General features: G+C 40.2%; 1 protein-coding gene across 5 annotated transcripts in view; it reads right to left on the bottom strand.

Moving 5' to 3' along the window:
• LOC112217304 (C-1-tetrahydrofolate synthase, cytoplasmic) overlaps nt 1–22,241 on the bottom strand; it is a 45,361-nt gene that overhangs the window by 5,753 nt on the left and 17,367 nt on the right. For 3 of the 5 annotated variants that reach the window (XM_042300575.1, XM_042300576.1, XM_042300574.1), the window contains exons 11-25: nt 20,697–20,794; nt 20,126–20,299; nt 19,760–19,896; nt 19,267–19,313; nt 19,071–19,178; nt 15,832–15,906; nt 15,404–15,490; nt 13,424–13,558; nt 13,108–13,176; nt 10,605–10,716; nt 9,524–9,663; nt 7,609–7,650; nt 6,709–6,809; nt 6,076–6,253; nt 2,344–2,451 (exon numbers count right to left, since the gene is read on the bottom strand). In XM_042300575.1, the coding sequence (XP_042156509.1) occupies nt 2,344–2,451; nt 6,076–6,253; nt 6,709–6,809; nt 7,609–7,650; nt 9,524–9,663; nt 10,605–10,716; nt 13,108–13,176; nt 13,424–13,558; nt 15,404–15,490; nt 15,832–15,906; nt 19,071–19,178; nt 19,267–19,313; nt 19,760–19,896; nt 20,126–20,299; nt 20,697–20,794 (1,611 nt within the window). Of the gene's footprint in view, nt 1–2,343; nt 2,452–4,226; nt 4,282–6,075; nt 6,254–6,708; nt 6,810–7,608; nt 7,651–9,523; nt 9,664–10,604; nt 10,717–13,107; nt 13,177–13,423; nt 13,559–15,403; nt 15,491–15,831; nt 15,907–19,070; nt 19,179–19,266; nt 19,314–19,759; nt 19,897–20,125; nt 20,300–20,696; nt 20,795–22,241 lie in introns of those variants that run through there. The other 2 variants (XM_042300578.1, XM_042300577.1) reach the window with 2 other exon arrangements.

Raw genomic sequence — 22,241 nt, 5'->3', positions numbered from 1 at the left:
AAGCTTTCATTGGCGTACAATGGCCAGTCCAGTGAAGTGTTAGCTAGGAATTCACCATTTGTTGTAGATGGCATTCATACAGAATCACAGCCTTTTTTGTAGGGCAGTATATTTTTGGTTTATTTTACAGTACCAGTCAAAAGTTTGGACACACCAACACATTTTTCTTTATTTTTACTCTTTTCTTCATTGTAGAATAATAGTGAAGACATCAAAAGTATGAAATAACACATATGGAATCATGTAGTAACCAAAAAGTTTTAAACAAATCAAAATATATTTTATATTCTTCAAAGTAGCCACCCTTTGCCATGATGTCAGCTTTGCACACTCTTGGCATTCTCTCATCCAGCTTCATGAGGTAATCACATGGAAAGCATTTCAATTAACAGGTGTACGTTACAAGTTAATTTGTGGAATTCCTTTCCTTCTTAAATGCATTTGAGCAGATCAGTTGGGTTAGGGGTGGTATACAGAAGATAGCCCTATTTTGTAAAAGACCAAGATCAAGTGTCTTCAAGTGCAGTCACAAAAACCATCAAACGCTGTGATGAAACTGGCTCTCATGAGGACCGCACAGGAAAGGAAGACCCAGAGTTACCTCTGCTGCAGAGCATAAGTTAATTAGAGTTAACTACACCTCAGAATGCAGCCCAAATACAGTGGCAAGAAAAAGTATGTAAACCCTTTGGAATCACCTGGATTTCTAAATCACAACAATAGACAAATTCAGTGTGCTTAAAAATAAAACACAATTGATTGTATTTTTCCTGTCTATATTGAACACATAATTTAAACATTCACACTGTAGGTTGGAAAAAGCATGTGCACCCCTAGGCTAATGACTTCTCCAAAAGCTAATTGGAGTCAGGAGTCAACTAACCTGGAGTCCAATCAGTGAGACGAGATTGGAGATATTGGTTAGAGCTGCCCTGCCCCCCAAAAAACACAAAATTTGAGCTTGCTATTCACAAGAAGCATTACCTGATGTGAACCATGCCTCGAACAAAAAGAGATCTCAGAAGACTATTATAATTGACTATTATTATAATTGTTGTTTGTTATTAGTTCAAGCAGACTGTGTGCGTCTATTATTTTGACTTAAATGAAGATCAGATCAAATTTTATGACCCATTTATGAAGAAATCCAGGTAAGTCTAAAGGGTTCACATACTTTTTCTACCCAGGGTAAATTATTCACAGAGTTCAAGTAACAGACAGCTCAACATAAACTGTTCAGAGAAGACTGTGTGAATCAGGCCTTCCCATGGTCGAATTTCCCCAAAGAAACAACTACTAAAGGACACCAATAAGAAGAAGAGACTTGCTTGGGCCAAGAAACACTAGCAACATTAGACTGGTGGAAATCTGTCCTTTGAGACCATATTTGAGATTTTTGGTTCCAACTGCCGTGTCCTTGTGAGACACAGAGTAAGTGAACGGATGATCTCTGCATGTGTGGTTCCCACCGTGAAGCATGGAGGAGGAGGTGTGATGGCGTGGGGGTACTTTGCTGGTGACAATGTCAGTGATATAATTAGAATTCAAGGCACATTTAATCAGCATGGCTACCACAGCATTCTGCAGCTATTCCCCAAAACACACCTCCAGGCTTTGTAAGGGCCATTTGAACAAGGAAAGTCATGATGCTGCATCAGATGACCTGGCCTCCATGATCACCCAACCTCAACCCAATTAAGATTGTTTGGGATGAGTAGGACAGGAGAGGGAGTAGGCAACGAGTGCTCAGCATATGTGGGAACTCCTTCATGACTGTTGTAAAATCATTCCTCATGAAGCTGGTTGAGAGAATGCCAAGAGTGTGCAAAGCTGTCATCAAGGCAAAGGGTGGCTATTTGAGGAATCTAAAATCAAAAATATATTTAGATTTGTTTAACACTGTTTTGGTTACCACATGATTCCATGTGTTATTTCATAGTTTGATGTCTTCACTATTATTCTACAATTTAAAAAAATAGTAAAAATAAAGAAAAACCCTTGAATGAATAGGTGTGTCCAAACTTTTGACTGGTACTGTTATTTTTTAGGAAGGAATAAAGCACAAATGGAAGTAAAGGTTATGATGAAAATAGTTGGTGAAAAGAATTCTGGATTTTGAGTTTAATTTTCAGATTTTTTGGAATGAGTGTTTGTCTGGTTCAAGATATTGACGAAGTTTCCCCTTTCCACAGATCTAGGATAAGATTTCCTCAGACCAAGACCTTTAACCAATTGGGGTTTGCCTTAAAATATCTGACCCTGGACCAGCGGTTAGAGGCAAATTCTTCCAACTGAGCTGTCTAACATAAAGGTTGTCCTGTTTTGCATTGTGTGTGGACTCACTTGTTTTGAGAACAGCGCCACCTTCTTTTGGGCCTGAGGAAGGAGCTCCACATCATCCGCTCCATACATTGACTTTGCTATTACTCTGATTTTGTCGTCAATGGGCATCTGAAAAATATATAGATTTTCTCAGTGAGTGTTGTCAACACATAGCTTGTAGCATGACGACACCAACAAGACACTGACTTTATTTGCAATGGGGTAACCAGCAGTACTGAACAACACCTGAAGTAGAAAGCTTGTGACACATTCATTTTTCAGTTTAAATTTAGTCAGTTCGAATATGTTTTATCCAGAAAGACAGCTGTGGTTAATGCCAATGCTATGTTATTTTCAACAGGGTCATCGTGTTCATCAGGGCATGCAACAAAAACTGTTTTAAAACATGTTGGAATACAATGGCAAGAAAAAGTATGTGAACCCTTTGGAATTACCTGAATTTGTACATAAATTGGTCATAAAATTTTATCTGATCTTCATCTAAGTTTGAGTTCATTTTATTTTTACAGGGACAGTACACATTAATCAACATTTCAGTAAAAGTACCGGTTTTAGCCAGCCGGCTAATTTTCAACCGCAGTCCATGGGCAGGTTATAAGTCACAACAATAGACAAACACAATCTGCTTAAACTAATAACAGAAAAACAAACGTTTTCATGTCTTATTGAACACACCGTGTACACATTCACAGTGCAGGGTGAAAATCCAGGAATGCGAACCCTTGTATTTACAGTTGGGATGAGGTTTTGATGTTGATGTGCTGTGGAACCTCCAGTTGCCCTTTTGTGAACTTATCGTAGACTCATCAACAGAGATGTTAGCATGTTCCAGATATTTTTGTAAGTATTTAGCTGACACTCTAGGATTTTTCTTAACCTCATTGAGCATTCTGCACTGGGCTCTTGCAGTCATATTTGCAGGACGGTCACTCCCAGGGAGAGTAGCAACAGCGCTGAACTTTCTCCATTTATAGACAATTTGTCTTACCCTGTACTGATGAACATCAAGGCTTTTAGAGATACTTTTGTAACCCTTTCCAACTTCATGCAGGTCAACAATTATTTATCTTATGTCTTCTGAGATCTCATTTGTTTGAGGCATGGTTCATACCAGGCAATGCTTCTTGTGAATAGCAAATTCACATTTTGTGAGTGTTTGTTATAGGGCAGGGCAGCTCTAACTCCTTCTAACTCCCTTATCTTACCTCATTTGCACTCACTATACATAGACTTTTCTTTTGTTCTGCTGTATTATTGACTATGTTTTGTTTACTCCATGTGTAACTGTGTTGTTGTATGTGTCGAATTGTTATGCTTTACCTTGGCCAGGTTGTAGTTAGCCTACCTGGTTAAATAAAGGTGAAATATATTTTTTTTTAAAACAGCATCTCCAATCATTCATTGTACTCCAGGTTAGCTGACTCCAATTAGCTTTTGGGGTAGTAAGAACATGTTATATGAGATTGAATTTAAGAAATTTTGCCTAATAAAATTAGATACATTTTATGGTGTTTCTATTCCAAGAAAAACAAAAAATTTAAACCTCAGGAAAATATGGCACTGTGCAACGTGACAGTCGGGAGACTAGCTCCTGAGTGGCGCAATGGTCTAAGGGACTGCAGCTCAGTGCAAGAGGCATCACTACAGTCCCTGGTTCGGATCCAGGCTGTATCAAATCTGACCATGATTGGGAGTCCCATAGTGCCTTAGACCACTGTGCCACTCAGGAGCCATAACCAATATGACCAATATATATTGTCCTGCTAATAGCCCATCCTAGAAACATTGTTTGCAGAATTCACAACCTGTTAAGCTTGTGAAAAACAGGGTTATTAATAATAATGCTTATTATTATTTATTTTTTTACATTTGTTTTATTTTACCTTTATTTATACAGGGTTTTCCTCATTGAGTCAACATCTCTATTCCAAGAGAGACCTGGTCCAATAGCAGCAGAGGGAACAACGTTTCAGACAAAACAACTTATATACACTAATACAACATTAAACAAAACCATAAACACACATACAGTACAATAAAAACATTTTACATTAAAAACATGAACGTCTTGACTAACAACAATTTATAACGTTTTTTGGATCAATTAGTATATTTGAGTTTAACCACAATATTTGTTGTATTATTTGTTCTGTCTTTTCTGGTGGTTTAAACTGAAATTGCAACCAACTTTCTATGGCTTGTTTAAAAAATAACAGTATTTTGGAGATTATTTCATTTTCAAATAACTGAAAGTGAGCGAGAAAAAGTCCATTCTTGAACATGGGGTGAGACATTTTTACTAATTTGTAAATAAAGTCAGTTTTTTTATTTAGAATGATTTATTTCTGTTTTTAGAGGGAGAGAAACCAAAAACCCACCGTCGCCTCATGGGTCTCCCAGTCGGCACGGGTATTGAACCGTGATCTGTAGCAATGCCACTCGGGAGGCCCCAGCCACAAAGTTTTTAATGCTGATCAATTGCCTTGCACAAAGTATCTATTGTCCTGTTAACAGCCCATAATGTCGCTGTACAACTTGACCGGTCGCAAGTAGGCTACAGTACTACAGTAAGAGCAAAATAATTCCCAAATTTCCACAATTTCTAATTGTAGTCTAACCTATACCAAAATGGAGATAAAAATCCTATTGATTTATCAAGACCAGTCCCCATGCTTGTCTCAAAGCAGCGCTGTCTTGACCTCTGAATGCTGTCTTTGCCCCCTTCCACCTGCCTCTTCCATTAATTTTGAAAGCGTATTTTCCAGTAAGCATAATCAGTGCTCTACTGTAACTCCCCGTTGTGCTGGTCTGGAGCAGTGATGCACCTTACTAAACCAAAAATTACCTCCAAGTCCTGCAGCATAATCTCCAAACTTTTAGTTGAGCAACCACTGTAGATATATTTGACGTTGTATTATTTTCACTTTCACTTTCTCTTACTTAGCAAGCGAATGCAGCTAGCCAGTTTAGCCTACTCAAACACCCAGCTCAAACAGAGAGGGATGCTCTGTTAGCTAGCTGGCTATGGATATCCAGCACTGGAACTCTTCCAAGTCAAGGTAAGCTTATGGTTTTATTAATTTATTGCCACCAGAGCCCGCCACTGTAACTGCTAAACTACTTGGACTGTCATGTACACTGTACTTCATGATTTTAGAGGGTTTACAATTGCGTTAGTTCTTGTAGCTATGTTGACCAGGATGTTAGCTAATATGGTGACAACAATGTAGACTGTGTGTGTAGCGATTAGCCGTTATGATATGAAAGTTTGGCTTGGAAAGGTTTATTCATCTGGTCACAAGACAGCTGATGTGTAAGGAATATTCAAGTATAATGTGAAGCAGCCTAAACCTATCGATGTTACATTGAGCTGGGTGAATGGAAGATGAATGACAGTCATCCAATATGCTGTAATAGAAATGCTCATAAAAAAATATTGATCCTCCTTCATCTTAACTGGCACCAACCGCCACTGCTTACCACCTTATTACTTTCACCAATCCAACCAACTCAGATCCACCATTACTTCTAGGAAGGACTGATGCATTTCTGAAGTTTTCCAACAGCATCACATCTGTAATGGGGTAGTTGAGGATAGAGTATAGTTTGAGCTCCAGGGTGAATGTTCCCAATGGTACAGATGCAGGAACTGGAAAATGCTAAAACTGACCCAAGATCAACATCTAGGGGCAACTTACCCCTACGCCATAGCTGATAGTGGGAGCTTTTTACCTCCAGGTCATACAGGAAGTTCATCTGATGTGGTGTCTCAGCTGCCCTCTGTACCGCCTGACCCAACGCCACCGCTCCGGCACCCCCTTCAGCCCAGTGTGAGCATGGCACCACCTCCAAGGCCCCCGCCAGTTTAGCCTGCTCACAGACTAGGCCCAACTCTGCATCAGTGTCGGTGCTGTTGTAATCAAAGGACAAATACACCAATGAGTCTGATGCAAGGCTGGGCAGTAAGAAATGTTTCGCCTGTGACAGCAGGAATGAAAGTGTGCAGCTTCTCTTGAGTTGTGGTAAATTCCATTTCAATTCCGCTGAGGACCATTGAACTCTGAACTGACTGAATTGAAATGGAAATAATCAGATCCCAATCTTGGAAATGACCCCAATGGAAATGACCTCAGGGCTTCTCGATCAGACGAGGAAATACACTTCTATTGAAAAGGTCTGTAAAGAGACACCAGCTCTTGAATAAGGTAAAGTCAACTTTTTAATTGGACTGAAAATCCACACCAGACCAACACCCTGAGACCATTCAAGACAGTGACACACTGTGTGTTCAGTGCTGTTTTTAAAATCCGCTAACAGACACCCAAACATCAGTCTGGAATAGGAACACTGGAGACAATGGCCTACCTGAAGGTGTTGATGGCTACAACGACAGGTAAGCCAAAAGCCCGGGCATTCTCCAGCTGCCTCTTCAAGTGGTTGCAGCCATTTTCCAGTAACGTCAGGTTCTGCAAACAAAAATTGGAGAGACAGACCAACTAAAAGTGATTCTGACACAACTTCCATTGATGTGGGACTGTCCTAATATGGACACCGTACACTACTCTTTTTCCTCTTGATGGCTTGATGCACATCTCAACCACAGGAAACAACGTCAACAGCAATAACAACAAAAAGTAATTGGACATCTCATTTCTATCTGTATCTCCAATCCGACCACAACAACCTCTCTCCTCTACAATTCTCATTGAGGTTTAGCTCTGACAGAAAATCTCTAAACCTCCACTAAATAAATAAGTTGAAATGTGTCAATGAAGGTTGTTTTAAAAATCTCCACAGAGTGAAAATAAATCCTGTATCATTTTGAAGGGGGACAGCCTGTGTCACGACTTCCACCGAAGTCTCCTCTCCTTATTCGGGCAGTGTTCGGCGATCGGTGTCACCGGCTTTCTAGCCATCGCCGCTCCATTTTTCATATATCCATTTGTTTTGTCTTGTTTTCATACACACCTGGTTTTCATTTCCCCAATCAATCTACTTGTATTTAACCCTCTGTTTCCCATCATGTTTTGTGTGTAATTGTTTTCATGTCAAGTGATGTTCTTTAGCGCTTTACATTATTGTTCTGTTTTTTGAGCGCGTTTGTTTTGTTGTGCTCCCGGGTTTGGAACTATAATAAAGTGACCTTTATTTAATCATACTCTGCTGCACCTGACTTCGCCTTCATACACATCTTGACAGCCTGATACATATTTCAGCAGCTTGTGAGTGAGTGTATTGCTGGCTGGGAAGCCATGGAGAAATTACCTCCGCTGAGTACTCCTTCGGCATGGCTGAACCTGCCGTGACCTGTGGAAAAGAAGAGGAAAACCAACAGGGACATTACATTTAGTGTGCACGGCCACTACACTGTCAGATGTCTGTCTCTACCACTCTCTTTTTTGCCTTTCTCCTCACTTTGATGGATTGGGTTGTTGGGTTGGGAAATGGTCTCGGTCGCTCTCTTTCTCACTCTCCTTCTTTCTGCTTCATTCTGGCACTCATAGAGATGTGCCATCAACGGTCCACTGTTATTTTCTCTCTCTCACTGTATCGCTTTCTTTCGCGCTCTCTCTCTTTTTCTTTCAATCTCTCTCACACCCCTCAAGAAGCAGGCACCACAGAAGGCAGGCACAACATAAAACAATTTCTTAATTGTTCAGTTTAGATTATGAGAATAAACATTGACTTTATTTATTCAGGGCACTACCCCTGTGTTTTGGACAATTAGCATGTCAAATTACATTGACTACAACAACTCCTGTACGGGTTTACCTCCCCAGTGTAGGCACTCAATGGACTCCGAGCGTCTGTTCAATGAATAAATATCACATGTAAGAATAAATGTGTGACCAGGTGTTAAATTAACGAGCGCTCAGTCCTTGAAGAGTTAGAGATCTCGAGAGATGTTACACGGTGTGTGTGTGTGTGTGTGTGTGTGTGTGTGTGTGTGTGTGTGTGTGTGGTGTTGATGCTAGAGACATCGATGCCAGCCAGTGGTGCCCATTAGCATGTTAAATAATTAGACATCTCTGTGTCATTGCCCAAAATGGAGGCATGTGTGACCTGTGACAGAAGAGGCTTCATGAAGACTGTATGGGCTTGGAGTTTACATCGTACTCTTCGGCTGTCCCCGTAGTTTAACCATTTTTGGTTCCATGTAGAACCCTCCGTGGAAAGGGTTAAACCCGGAACCAAAATGGTTCTACTTGGAACCAAAAAGGGTTCTTCAAAGGGTTATGATATGAGGACAGCCGAAGAACCCTTTCAGGCTCTAGATAGCATGAAGAGTGTATGTGTGGTACAGATTACTTTTCCAAAGTGCAAACTCCGTTTTAAGTTCATTACAGTTTCCCAGTTCAATTCAATTAAATTATTTTTAATTGCCATGGCAGCTTCAGGTTTAGTGCACACTGTCATGAAAGTTCAAACCCATCGCATTTATCAACAGTCGATATCTGTGCGAGGTAGGTTGCCCTTAAACACAGATCTAGGATCCGATTATCTTTTCCCCGATCTTCATCTAAACCATGAGGGATTGAAAACATATCCAACCGTGTATCAGTGGATAGTGGCAATTTATGTCTAATCCTATAGTATGTTTGCGGTGAGAAATGATGATGGATGAGGTCGATCAGTCAATTAATAATTGATATCTAATGAATCCTCAGGGTTAGAAACTTTACATTAAAATGGCACCCTATTTCTTATATAGTTTACTACTTTTAACAGAGCCCTATGGGGCCTGGTCAGAAGTATTGCACTACATAGGGAATGGGGTGCTATTTTGGAGGCAACCATATCCAGGAGCCACTTGCCAGATGTTCTTAGATCTTCAAAGGGAGTGAATGAGAGGGGCCAGTGTTTAAAAAATAAAGTCTCATTTTTATGTTGTCCATGGAGTGCGTTCAGACCCTGGCTCTTTCTTAATTGTATAAGAAATATTTCCTCAACTCACCTCCTATCCTTCATTGCGCTGATCTAAATGGACTGGCTACAGTAGGTGAGACTTAATGATGAGCTTCTAGCATTTTGTTTTCACCTGTCAAGTCTTTTCAAATCAATGCAGATGAAGTGAAAGAAGACAGATTTTTAAGCAATTGAGATTGAGCACTTATCCAATTGACTGACTGGTATTTTCTACTCTCCTCCCATACTAGCACCCCCCCTAGTGGTAGCTCACCGCAGGTCCACCCCCATGCATCTTCAGGGCAGGAACTGAAGCCACCATCACCACCACGTCAGGATGCAGGCCCGAAGAGCGACACTTGATGTCGAAGAACTTCTCCATGCCTAATTCAGCACCTCCTTCTGCCTCGGTGACTGGGGGAAGTTTCATTTGTCCGTGCGTGCGTGCGTGTGTGTGTGTGATGTTTACATTGGTGATGTAGGGTGAAGAGAGGTGAGACACAAACAACAGAATCATTATATATTCATAAGTATATGTCCCATTTATGTAACATTACAAAAATGGATCATTTTATTGAACAGAAGCAAAACCCTGGTCTAATATCCTTTCACTTTACTTTTTCTAACTGACTTTTCTAAACTTTCCCTCTATAATCCGATTGTATGACTTTGTGTCAATACCAGCTTGTGACCATTCTGCAGAGCTGCCTCCCGTAAATGAGTCATCTCATTTCATGCGAGTTGTTTTTCAAAAGCTTTCTGCTATTAATTGTGTTAAATGTTTCTCCTGTTGTCACTTATTTCACTGAATGTCCACCATTGAATGAAATAAAATGTGCTTTATTGTCCATTCAATTGACCTGTGACAGAAAATCACACAAAGTGCATGATACAGTTAGTGTGTCATATGTGTTAAAGGCCCAATGCAGCCGTTTTTATCACACTATCATATCTGGGTAACAGTATCTTACTGTAATAGCTATTCATTCAAACTGTCAAAAATAAACACAAATAGCTTAATAGCAACAAAAAAAATTCTCAAACAATAATTTTTGTTAGGACTTTATGGGAGTGAGGGGTCTCATTGGAGGGGCCTAATGCGAGGGATATGTATGCTGAAACTAGCTGTTATTGGAAGAGAGGCTTGGAACTTTTGATGTCACCAAGCAAGCCAAAACTCCACCCATTCAAAACCTGGTAAAGTCCTGTGTAAATTGTATTTTCAACCATCAGGAAGTAAACATTTTATTTACACTTTTACAGTGTTAGTTTCATCATCTGTTTTACAATATGATACAAACACAGGAAAAACAATCATTTTGGCTGCACTAGGCTTTTAACAGCATTTTACTTACCCACAAACCCCTCTGGGCCCACCAGCTTTAAGGCGATCTGGTCAGCCAGGATGGACGAGTTGCCCTGGGCAATATCTGACAATGGACAGGTGTGAACAAACACAGGTGTCCCCTAGAGAGAGAGAGAGAGAGACAGAGAGAGAGAGAGAGAGAGAGAGAGAGAGAGAGGTGGGGGGTGGAGAAGGGGAAGAGAGTCAATAGTAAAAAACGTAAGACACAGAACCTAACCCTCAATCATTTAGCATCAACAATATTAAGAATTTAGGAAGCAATTGTTATCTGGGCCTCACGGCTGTATTCTCTCCCTCCATCCCTTCCTCTGTCGCTCCCTCTATCCTCCCCCTTCCTTTGTCTGTGTCCTACGTGCTTGTCAAGATAAACATACAGTTGCCTGGTGGATGTATACAGTACCAGTCAAACGTTGTGACACACCTACTCATTCAAGGGTTTCTTTATTTTTACTATTTTCTACATTGTAGAATAATAGTGAAGACATCACAACTGTGGAATAACACAGAATTAAAAAGTGTTAAACAAATCAATATATATTTATATTTGGGATTTTTCAAACTAGACACATTTTGCCTTGGTGACAGCTTTGCACACGCTTGGCATTCTCTCAACCAGCTTCACCTGGAATGCTTTTCCAACAATCTTGAAGGAGTTCCCACATATGCTGAGCACTTGTTGGCTGCTTTTCCTTCACTCTGCAGTCCAACTCATCCCAAACCATCTCAATTGGGTTGAGGTTGGGTATTGTGGTATTGTGGAGGCCAGGTCATCTAATGCAATGCTCCATCACTCTCCTTCTTGGTCAAATAGCCCTTACACAGCCTGGAGGTGTGTTGAGTCATTGTCCTGTTGATAGATGATGATGATAGTCCCACTAAGCCCAAACCAGATGGGATGGCGTATTGCTGTAGAATGCTGTGGTAACCATGCTGGTTAAGTGTGCCTTGAATTCTAAATAAATCACTGACAGTGTCACCAGCAGCCCCACACCATAACACCTCATCCTCCATGCTTCACAGTGGGAAATATACATGCGGAGATCATCCGTTCACCTACTCTGCGTCTCACAAAGACACGGCGGTTGAAACCAAAAATCTCAAATTTGGACTCATCAGACCAAAGGACAGATTTCCACCGATCTAATGTACATTGTTCAAGTTTCTTGGCCCAAGCAAGTCTCTTCTTATTCGTGTTCTTTAGTAGTGGTTTCTTTGCAGTAATTCAACCATGAGAATGTCTGATTCACGCAGTCTCCTCTGAACAGCTGATGTTGAGATGTGCCTGTTACTTGAACTCTGTGAAGCATTTATTTGGGCTGCAATTTCTGAGGCCGGTAACTCTAATGAACTCATCCTCTGCAGCAGAGTTAACTCTGGGTCTTCCTTTCCTGTGGCGGTCCTCATGAGAGCCAGTTTCATCATAGAGCTTGACGCTTTTTGCACCTGCACTTGAAGAAACTTTCAAAGTTCTTGAAATTTTCCGCATTGACTGACCTTCATGTCTTAAAGTAATGATGGACTGTTGTTTCTCTGTGCTTATTTGACCTGTTCTTGCCATAACATGGACGTGGTCTTTTACCACATAGGGTTATCTTCTATGTATCACCCCTACCTGGTCACAACACAACTGATTGGCTCAAACACATTAAGAAGGAAAGACATTTCACAAATGAACTTTTAACAAGGCACATCTGTTAACTGTTCATTGAAATGCATTCCAGGTCACTATGAAGCAGGTTGAGAGAATGCCAGGAGTGTGCAAAGCTGTAATCAAGGCAAAGGGTGGCTACCTTAAATAATCTCAAATATAAAATATATTTTGATTTGTTTAACACTATTTCATAGTTTTGATGTCTTCACTACTATTGTACAATGTAGAAAATAATCCAAATAAAGAAAAACCCTGGAATGAGGATTTTATTAAATGTTTAACCTTTATTTAACCAGGCAAGTCAGATAAGAACAAATTCTTATTTACAATGATGTCCTACACCATCCAAACCCGGATGGTGCTGGTCCAATTGTGCGCCGCCCTATGGGACTACCAATCACGGCTGGTTGTGATAGAGCCTGGATTCAAACCAGGGTGTCACTAGAGACTCCTCTAGCACTGAGATACAGTGCCTTAGACCTCTGCGCCACTCGGGAGCCCAAGTAGGGGGGCCCAAAGTGAAGCCGAAGCTTTGACGTCATCTATAGCATGTTACTGTATAGCCACTGCATTCCAATTTAGCCATTTATCATTGCCCAAATCTGTCATTTTGAACCTGTATATGGGTACGAGTGTAAAGTACTGTACTACGATACTCTTTAAAGAGGTAGGGATTCAGATGTTTTCAGAGGGACTCCACTGTCCTGACATTAAGGGAAAGCTTGTTCCACCATTGGGGTGCGCACACACACACACACACACACACAAACAAACAAAAGGCTTAAGGGTCTAATACGAAATATTAATCTCATAGAACGGTCTGGGTCTCTGGGTCTCTTACCTCCATGGTCTGCATTAGACTGGGCTTCACAGCATCTCTCATCAATGTGGCCAGCACTCCACTAATACCCTGTTGGATAAACACAGCAAGAGACTCTAATAACATGTTATTCACTCAGAAACAATAAGAATAGCATTCGCTCCTGTTGCACACCATGATTGGAAATTATATAGAACAAGCGCCATAAGTGGACACACGTTTGTCCGCAAATCAATATTTGCACACTTGCTAACGCATATCGTAAACTCTTTCTCTTCTTTTCAAATACACACACACACACACACACACACACACACACACACACACACACTCTGACCAGGTCCTCTGTTGTGACAGGCTTCCCCTTGCGGCTGTAGGCCACCACCATCCTGGCCAAGCGGCGCGTCATGTCTCCCAGACTGGTACTGAGGGCCAACACCGCCATCATCTCACTGGCCACATATCCACTCAGCTGTTTGGAAGGAGTTTGGAACGAGTTTATTAGATAGAACCTTGCAAATATACCTATTGGCCTACTGCCTGCAGAGAGGTAAGGTATTTGTATTTATTATGGATCCCCATTACCTGCCAAGGTAGCACCTACTCTTCCCGGGGTCCAGCCAAATGAAGGAATATATACAATTCTAAAAACAATACATTCATTACAGAATTCACAACACACTAAGTGTGTGCCGTCAGGCCCCTACTCCACTACCACATATCTATAACACAAAATCCATGTGTACGTGTGTGTATAGTGAGCATGTTATCATGTGTGTGTATAGTGAGTATGTTATCATGCATATGTTATCATGTGTCTGTGCTTACAGCATGTTTGTGTTTCTTCACAGTCCCCACTGTTCCATATAGTGCATTTTTATCTGCTATTTAATTCTGATTCTACTGCTTGCATCAGTTACCTGATGTGGAATAGAGTTCCATGTTGTCATGGCTCTATGTAGTACTGTGCTCCTCCCATAGTCTGATCTGAACTTGGAGACTGTGAAGAGACCTCCGGTTGCATTTCTTGTGGGGTATGAATGGGTCTCCGAGCTGTGTGCTAGTATTTTAAACAGAAAGCTCGGTACCTTCAGCTTGTCAACACCTCTTACAAAAACAAGTGATGAGGAAGTCAATCTCTCTTCCACTTTCCATCTGACCACACTACTGAACAGTAGTCTAGGTGCGACAAATCCAGGGCCTGTAGGACCTGCCTTGTTGATAGTGTTGTTAAGAAGGCAGAGCAGCGCTTTACTATGGACATACTTCTCCCCATCTTAGCTACTGTTGTATCAATATGTTTTGACCATGACAGTTTACAATCCAGGTTTACTCCAAGCAGTTTAGTCACCTCATATTGCTCAATTTCCACAATCATTATGAGATGTAGTTGAGGTTTAGGATTTAGTGAATGATTTGTCCCAAATACATTTCTTTTAGTTTTAGAAATACTAAGGACTAACTTATTGCTTGCTAACCATTCCGAAACAAACTGCAGCTCTTTGATAAGTTTTGCAGTCATTTCAGTCGCTGCATTAGCTGATGTGTAAAGTGTTGAGTCATCCACATACATAGACACTCTGGCCTTACTCCAAGCCAGTGGCATGTCGTTAGTAAAGATTGAAAAAAAGCAAAGGGCCTAAACAGTTACCCTGGGGAATTCCTGATTCTATCTGGATTATGTTTGAGAGGCTTCCATTAAAGTACACCCTCTGTGTTCTGTTAGACAAGTAACTCTTTATCCACATTATAGCAGGGGGTGTAAAGCCATTACACATATGTTTTTCTGCAGCAGACTATGCTTGATAATGTAAAAAGCTGCAATGAAGCCTAACAACAGCCTCCACAATAATTTAATCATCAATTTCTCTCAGCCAATCGTCAGTCATTTGTGTGCCGTGCTTGTTGAGTGCCGTGCTTGTTGAGTGTCCTTCCCTGTATGCGTGCTGAAAGTCTGTTGTCAATTTGTTTACTGTGAAATAGCATTGTATCTGGTTAAACACATTTTTTTCTAGCTTATCTCCAAATCCATTGATCTTTAGTCAAGCATGAATTCACAGTTGTTTTAAGAGACATTCAGTATCTCTATGTGTTACATTCAAAATGTCACGGTATACAGTCGCTGAAGGAAGAATACTTGTGAATGGATGTTTATGAGGGAATCATTAGTACTCCTCATGTAGCCTGGTCCCAGATTTGTTTCTGTGTTCTTGTCAACTCCTATCATCATTGTCATGCAAATTCTCAAACAATAGGAGTTGCCAAGACAATATAAACAGATCTGAGACCAGGCTCCACCTCATGATAAGTGACATACCGTCTTGGTCTCTGGATCAATGTCCAAACGGATGAATCGGTATATATCCTCTGGTTTCAGGGTTTCTGGTTTCTCTATACCCAGTCTCTACAAACACATCACAAGGCAAACAATCATCTGCAAGAATGACAAGACCCCCCAACAAAAAGAATGAGCCCTTTAAACATGTCCCCCACGGCCCATTTGTCGGCTGCTATTTGTTTTAAACCCATTAAACCCTACATTTGATTTAAACTCTTTACATTCACTTGTACATTCACTATTCCTTCGTTGTTTTTTCGACAATGGTCTACACCCTTGACATTTTCTGTAAGTATTTTTCTTTACAGAAATGGCCCCTTACACAAATTTGCTTTGAGATGTCTGCTTTAACTTAACTTTACTTTGTAATAACCACATCAATAAAGAGAGGAAGATATTCCACTTGCCTTCAACCTATTGAGTTGGGACAGGGAGAACTTCCTGTGACCGTCCCTCAGTGGCACCAGCCAATCAAAGAGAGCCTGTGCGGGCATGGTAAAATTAAATCGCACCCTGTCATGAATTACACACAACTTGATTAACAGCCATTCCTCCTCCAATATATTTTGGTTTTACAAATCTGCTACGCATCTCGAATCTACAGTGCCTTCAGTAAGTATTCACACCCCATGACTTTTTCCACAATTTGTTTGGCAGCGTGAGTGAAGGAGGCATCGTTGCAAAATAGGAAGCCGATTCTAGATTTAATTTTGGATTGGAGATGCTTATTAATATGAGTCTGGAAGGAGAGTTTACAGTCTAGCCAGACAAATAAAATAAAATAAAATTGTTTAGCAGATGTTAATGTGAGTGTAGCACAATGCTTGTGCTTCTAGTTCCGACCTTGTAGTAATATCTAACAAGTAATCTAACAATTCCCCAACAACTACCTTTCACACAGAAGTGTGAAGGAATGAATAAGAATATGTACATAAAAATATATGGATGAGCGATGGCCGAACGGCGTAAGCAGGATGCAGTAGATGGTATAGAGTACAGTATATACATAAGATGAGTAATGTAGGGTATGTAAACATTATATAAAGTGGCATTGTTTAAAGTGGCTAGTGATACATTTACTACATCCAATTTTTAATTATTAAAGTGGCTCGAGATTTGAGTCAGTATGTTGGCAGCAGCCACTCAATGTTAGTGATGGCTGTTTAACAGTCTGATGTCCTTGAGATAGAAGCTGTTTTTCAGCCTCTTGGTCCCAGCTTTGATGCACCTGTACTGACCTCGCCTTCTGGATTATAGCGGGGTGAACAGGCAGTGGCTCCGGTGGTTGTTGTCCTTGATGATCTTTTTGGCCTTCCTGTGACATCGGGTGGTGTAGGTGTCCTGGAGGGCAGGTAATTTGCCCCCGGTGATGCGTTGTGCAGACTTCACTACCCTCTGGAGAGCCTTACCGTTATGGGCGGAGCAGTTGCCATACCAGGCGGTGATACAGCCCGACAGGATGCTCTCGATTGTGCGTCTGTAAAGGTTTGTGTGTTTCTGGTGACAAGACAAATTTCTTCAGCCTCCTGAGGTCGAAGAGGCGCTGCTGTGCCTAGGTATTTGTGGTTGTCCACATATTCTAAGTCAGAACCGTCCAGAGTAGTGATGCTAGTCGGGCAGGCAGCAATTGGTTGAAGAGAATGCATTTAGTTTTACTAGCATTTAAAAGCAGTTGGAGGCCACAGAAGGAGTGTTGTATGGCATTGAAGCTTGTTTGGAGGTTTGTTAACACAGTGTCCAAAGAAGGGCCAGAAGTTTACAGAATGGTGTCATCTGTGTAGAGGTGAATCAAGGAATCACACGCAGCAAGAGCAACATCGTTGATATAATGTCAAAGTGGATTTTAATTTTTTGAATTTGTACAAATGAATAATTCATTAAAACTGAAATGACTTGAGTCAATAAGTATTTAACCCCTTTGTTATGGCAAGCCTAAAGAAGTACAGGAGTACAAATTTGCTTAACAAGTCACATAATAAGATGTATGGACTCACTCTGTGTGCAATATTAGTGGTAACATGATTTTTGAAATACTACTCATCTCTGTACCACAAAGACCAGGGAGGTTTTCCAAAGCCTCGCAAAAAAGGGCACCGATTGGTAGATGGGTGAAAATAAAAAAAGCAGACTGAATATCTTGAGTATGGTGACGTTATCAATTACACTTTGGATGGTGTATCAATACAATTCCTAACTCAGTTGCCAAAGACGAAGGAAACCTCTCAGGGATTTCACCATGAGGCGAATGGTGACTTTAAAACAGTTACAGAGTTTAATGGCTGTGAGAGGAGTAATCTGAGGATGGATCAACAACATTATAGTTACTCCACAATACTAACCTAAAGGACAGAGTGAAAATAAGGAAGCCTGTACAGAATAACAGTCTTTCAAAACATGCATCCTGTTAGCAATAAGGCACTAAAGTAATGCTGCAAAAAATGTTTGCAAAGAAATTGAAAGAATGCCAAGAGCATGCAAAGCTGTCATCAAGGAAATTTCACACCCTGACCATAGAGAGCGCTTGGTTCTCTATGGTGTAGTAGGTCAAGACGTGACTAGGGGATGTTCTAGTTCAATATCTCTATGTTGGGGTTTTGTATGGCTCCCAATTAGAGGCAGCTGGTTTCGTTGCCTCTAATTGGTGATCATATTTAGGTAGCAATTCTTCCCACCTGTGTTTGTGGGATATTATTTGTGTTTGTGCTTTTAGCACCACTGAGGTTAAGTTTCGTTGCTTGTTTATTGTTTTGTTTTAAAGTTTCACTCAAATAAAGATGTGGAACTCAACACAAGCTGCACCTTGGTCCCGTCCTTATTACGAATGTGACAGGAAAAGGGTGGCTACTTTGAAGAATCTCAAATATAAAATATATTTTGATTTGTTTAATACTTTTTTGGTTACCACATGATTCCATATGTGTTATTACATAGTTTTGTTGTCTTCACTATTATTCTACAATGTCGAAAAGAGTAAAAATAAAGAAAAACCCTGGAATGAGTAGGTGTTCGAAAACTTCTGACTGGTACTGTAAATTGGCTTACAAATGGCTATCTGGCAATGATCAACAACCAATTTGACAGAGCTTGAAGAATTTTGAGAAGAATAATGGGCAAATATTGTACAATCCAGGTATGCAAAGCTCTTAGAGACTTACCCCAAAACACTCACAGCTGTTATAGCTGCAAAAGGAGATTCTTACATGTATTGACTCAGGGGGTTGAATACTTATCTAATCAAGATGTATTTTTCATTAAATTGTTTTAATTTGTAAATATTTTTTTCCACTTTCACAAGACATATTGTGCGTGGATCATTGACAAAAAAGTTATAATGAAATACATTTTAATCCCACTTTGTAACATAACAAAAGGTGTGAAAAGTTAAGAGGTGTGAATACTTTTTTGAAGACAATTTTATAATAAAGTAAAACATTCTATAATGAATCCCTTTTGTTTTTAGTGTGAGTAATGTAAATAGGCTTTTACATACAATTTTAAATAATGCAGTTTTGCAAGTTTTGGCTTGGAAGTAACAGAAAGCACACATACCACATACCTTCCTAGTAAACAAAGTAAAGAACAATTGAAATAGGTTTTGAAATAGAGAGACCAAATAATATTGGTCTAATATGATGTTTTGTATTACCTTATCTGACTGTGTTGACTCGCATAACACACGTGCATTGATAGTGTCCACCACCAGGCTATTGGCTGCCATAACAGCTTGTATATCACTAGTGAGGTGGAGACTGACCTGGAATCAGTGAGGTAGAACAGATTAAAAAGACTGCACTCAAATGTGAACATTGATGTATCTTAAAGGAGGAGTAGAAAGTGCTTACCTCTTCCATAGGAATGACTTGGCAATAACCACCTCCAACAGCACCACCTACATAGAAGTTATAATCAAAGTACATTTTATAATTGTTTAAACATGTGTGTATAACTATCTTTACAAATAATGGAGTAATTATTAATAAATCATTTAACAAACAATTTACAAATCCATAAATAAAGCTTTATGAAAAGGGGTATACAGAGTACACTTTGAGGGCTGAAACTTAACTTGAGAAACACGTGGTCACGCTAAGTTTTGCATAAATAATGTGCTTTTTATATGTGGAAGATTTGTGCATGTGTATGAGACTACACAACAACAACTGAGTATGCTTTCTTGTGATTATTTTGATTCGTCAGTTAAAGGCTTGTGATTTGTCAGATAAATTAGTTGGATGGATATATTTTTTAAAATAAATTAACAACTGGGTAATCCAGTGGCAAAATAATTTCAAAGACAGAAACACCAAGCAGTATGTTTTGTAAAAAAAAACTCACCTTTGACCCCAAAGTTTGAGCCCCGGCTGGGTTGGCGCACACAGGCAAAACTGTTGACATGAAGGTGTGCCCCTAGGGCCTGTGCCAACCCCAGGGTGGTGGTTGTCGTTCCCTCACCCAGTGGTGTGGGTGTGATCCTGCAAGGAGGAAGTCAAAGGACTTGGCACAGATACGATGCTGTGCCATTTGCCATAAAACATTTGATATTTCCGGGCACAGAGGCCAGGGCATATCCCATACAGGCTCATAATGAACTTTCCGTGCCAATATTAATTGGTACACATACTGCATATCGGTATGTGATGTGACCTAGAGTATTGCATACTGTCCCATTGGGCCCAGTCTTTCAAGTTTTACTACCCTTACCCTGTGACCACCAAATATTTCCCATTAGGCTGTGTCTTGAGGCGGTTCAAGGCCTCCAGACGAACTTTGGCTCGGGTCGTCCCGTAGGGCTCCACCTCCTCTGAGAAGAGGCCAACCTCCCGGGCCAGACGGCCAATTGTCTTTGGCGTGAAGGAGTGTGCGATGGCGGCATCACTGAAAAAGGTCACACTAGCTACAGCATGTAGAGAGCTTCTTTGATCTCATAAATGACATCATACTGATATAGGCCTACAGTGATGACAATTCTCCCCATTCTCTTTACTAATGTGGTTGTGTCCTTATGGCCACCACTGTTAGGACATGACCCTTACTTATTGTCAAATTGATAATGTAGGAGCAATATTAAAATATAACTGTATTCGCTGTATTGGCTGGCTGACTGACTGACTGACTAAATGGCTGACTGATCGATTGATTTATCATTTAATTTACTGAATATCGCGGGGTCACCTATATGAAACATAAATCCATTTGAGATAAGCGTAAAAGGCACAACTGTGGCAAGTCCTCTAAATTGTGTGAAGATGTAGCAAGGATATCAAGTCTATACCTGGGTTGAGGTTTCTGTGGCTTTAGCTTGGCGTAGGAAATGTTCCACTTTCCTGGCTGGTATGTCTTGAGAAAGCGCTTTGCACTCTGGACAGTGTTCTAGAAATGACAAAGAAAGAAAACACGAGATTAAATAGTTAACAGTTGTTGTTTTTATTTAACCGGGATAGCCCCCATTTTTTCAATTTTCGCCTAAATGACATACCCAAATCGAACTGCCTGTAGCTCAGGATCTGAAGCAAGGATATGCATATTCTTGGCTCCATTTGAAAGGAAACACTTTGAAGTGAATTGAATGTGAATTGAATGTGAATTGAATGTAGGAGAATATAACACAATATATCTGGTTGAAGAAAATACAAAGAAAATAAACAACCAGTATTTTTTTACCACCATCTTTGAAATGCAATAGATAGCCATCGCGCTGTTATAGCCATCACTCTGGTTGTAATAGTGTCCACAAGATGGAAGCAGTGTATGTGCAACGTTTCAGATGGATAACTTCAAGTATAACTGAACCTCGAGACTTTTAGTGTGAAGTCACCAGGTACATTTGGGCAAATCGCAAAGGAGACATGCACATTCATATTCCATTTTTATGCAAGAATATCGTCAAATCTGTATACTTGGACTTTGATTTAGCTTTCCAAGTATTAGTAGCCGTATAATGTTCCACATTTGCAAAACAACCAGTTTTAATAATAACTACATAACTCTGAATATCTTTATCATTTTTGTCCCAAATGAAAAGGCATGCTGTCGTACAAGGTTGGAAACTACATTTTACGATATATACATGGTTTCCCATATACGTGATACTCCCGTAAAGCCCAGCTCATTGTCTATCTAGCTAGCTTTGTTTGACCCCGATTGGTGCTTATTTGACAAAGATACAGTCATTCAAGTGGTGACCGCCCACGTCATTGGCGTGCCATGAAGACGTCGCTCCCTGACCAAATATGGTGTCCTATAGGATATACGACACGCCTAATGAAATAGTGAAGTCTTGTTAGCTTCTAGGATCTCTGAGGAATAGATTCGAAAGTGATTTGGCGTGTCGAAACAACGTTTAGGGTGAGATTTTCACAGATTCCTTTCTTTGCAAAATGTACAAGTGGAAATACAAAATTGATCTTGCATGCTATATGGACCTTTTTAGGATATGAAAAATGATTTTATCTAACAAAAGAACACTTCATGTTATCTCTGGGACACTTTGGATGATACATCAGAGAAAGATTTCAGAATGTAATTACACATTTCAGCTATCAAACCTATCACGATGAAAAAGCTGTTTTGTTGTTAGGCGCTCTCCTTAAACAACAGCATGGCATTTTTTCGCAGTAATAGCTACTGTAAATTGGACAGTGCAGTTATAAGAATTTAACCTTTCAGCCGATATATAAGAGACTTACATTTACCGAAATTTGCTGTTTATCTAAAATCTGTGATCTTGACATAACACGCTGCATGATTTACAACTGTCCTGTTGACAGGACGCCGATCCTTAAGATTAAGAAAACAAAAATCCCCAAAAGATAAAAAC

This window comes from Oncorhynchus tshawytscha, linkage group LG18, assembly GCF_018296145.1.
Source record: "Oncorhynchus tshawytscha isolate Ot180627B linkage group LG18, Otsh_v2.0, whole genome shotgun sequence".
Classification (NCBI taxonomy): Eukaryota; Metazoa; Chordata; class Actinopteri; order Salmoniformes; family Salmonidae; genus Oncorhynchus; species Oncorhynchus tshawytscha.
The sequence above is the reverse complement of the archived record's forward strand: the minus strand, read 5'-3'. Positions and strand labels throughout refer to the sequence as shown.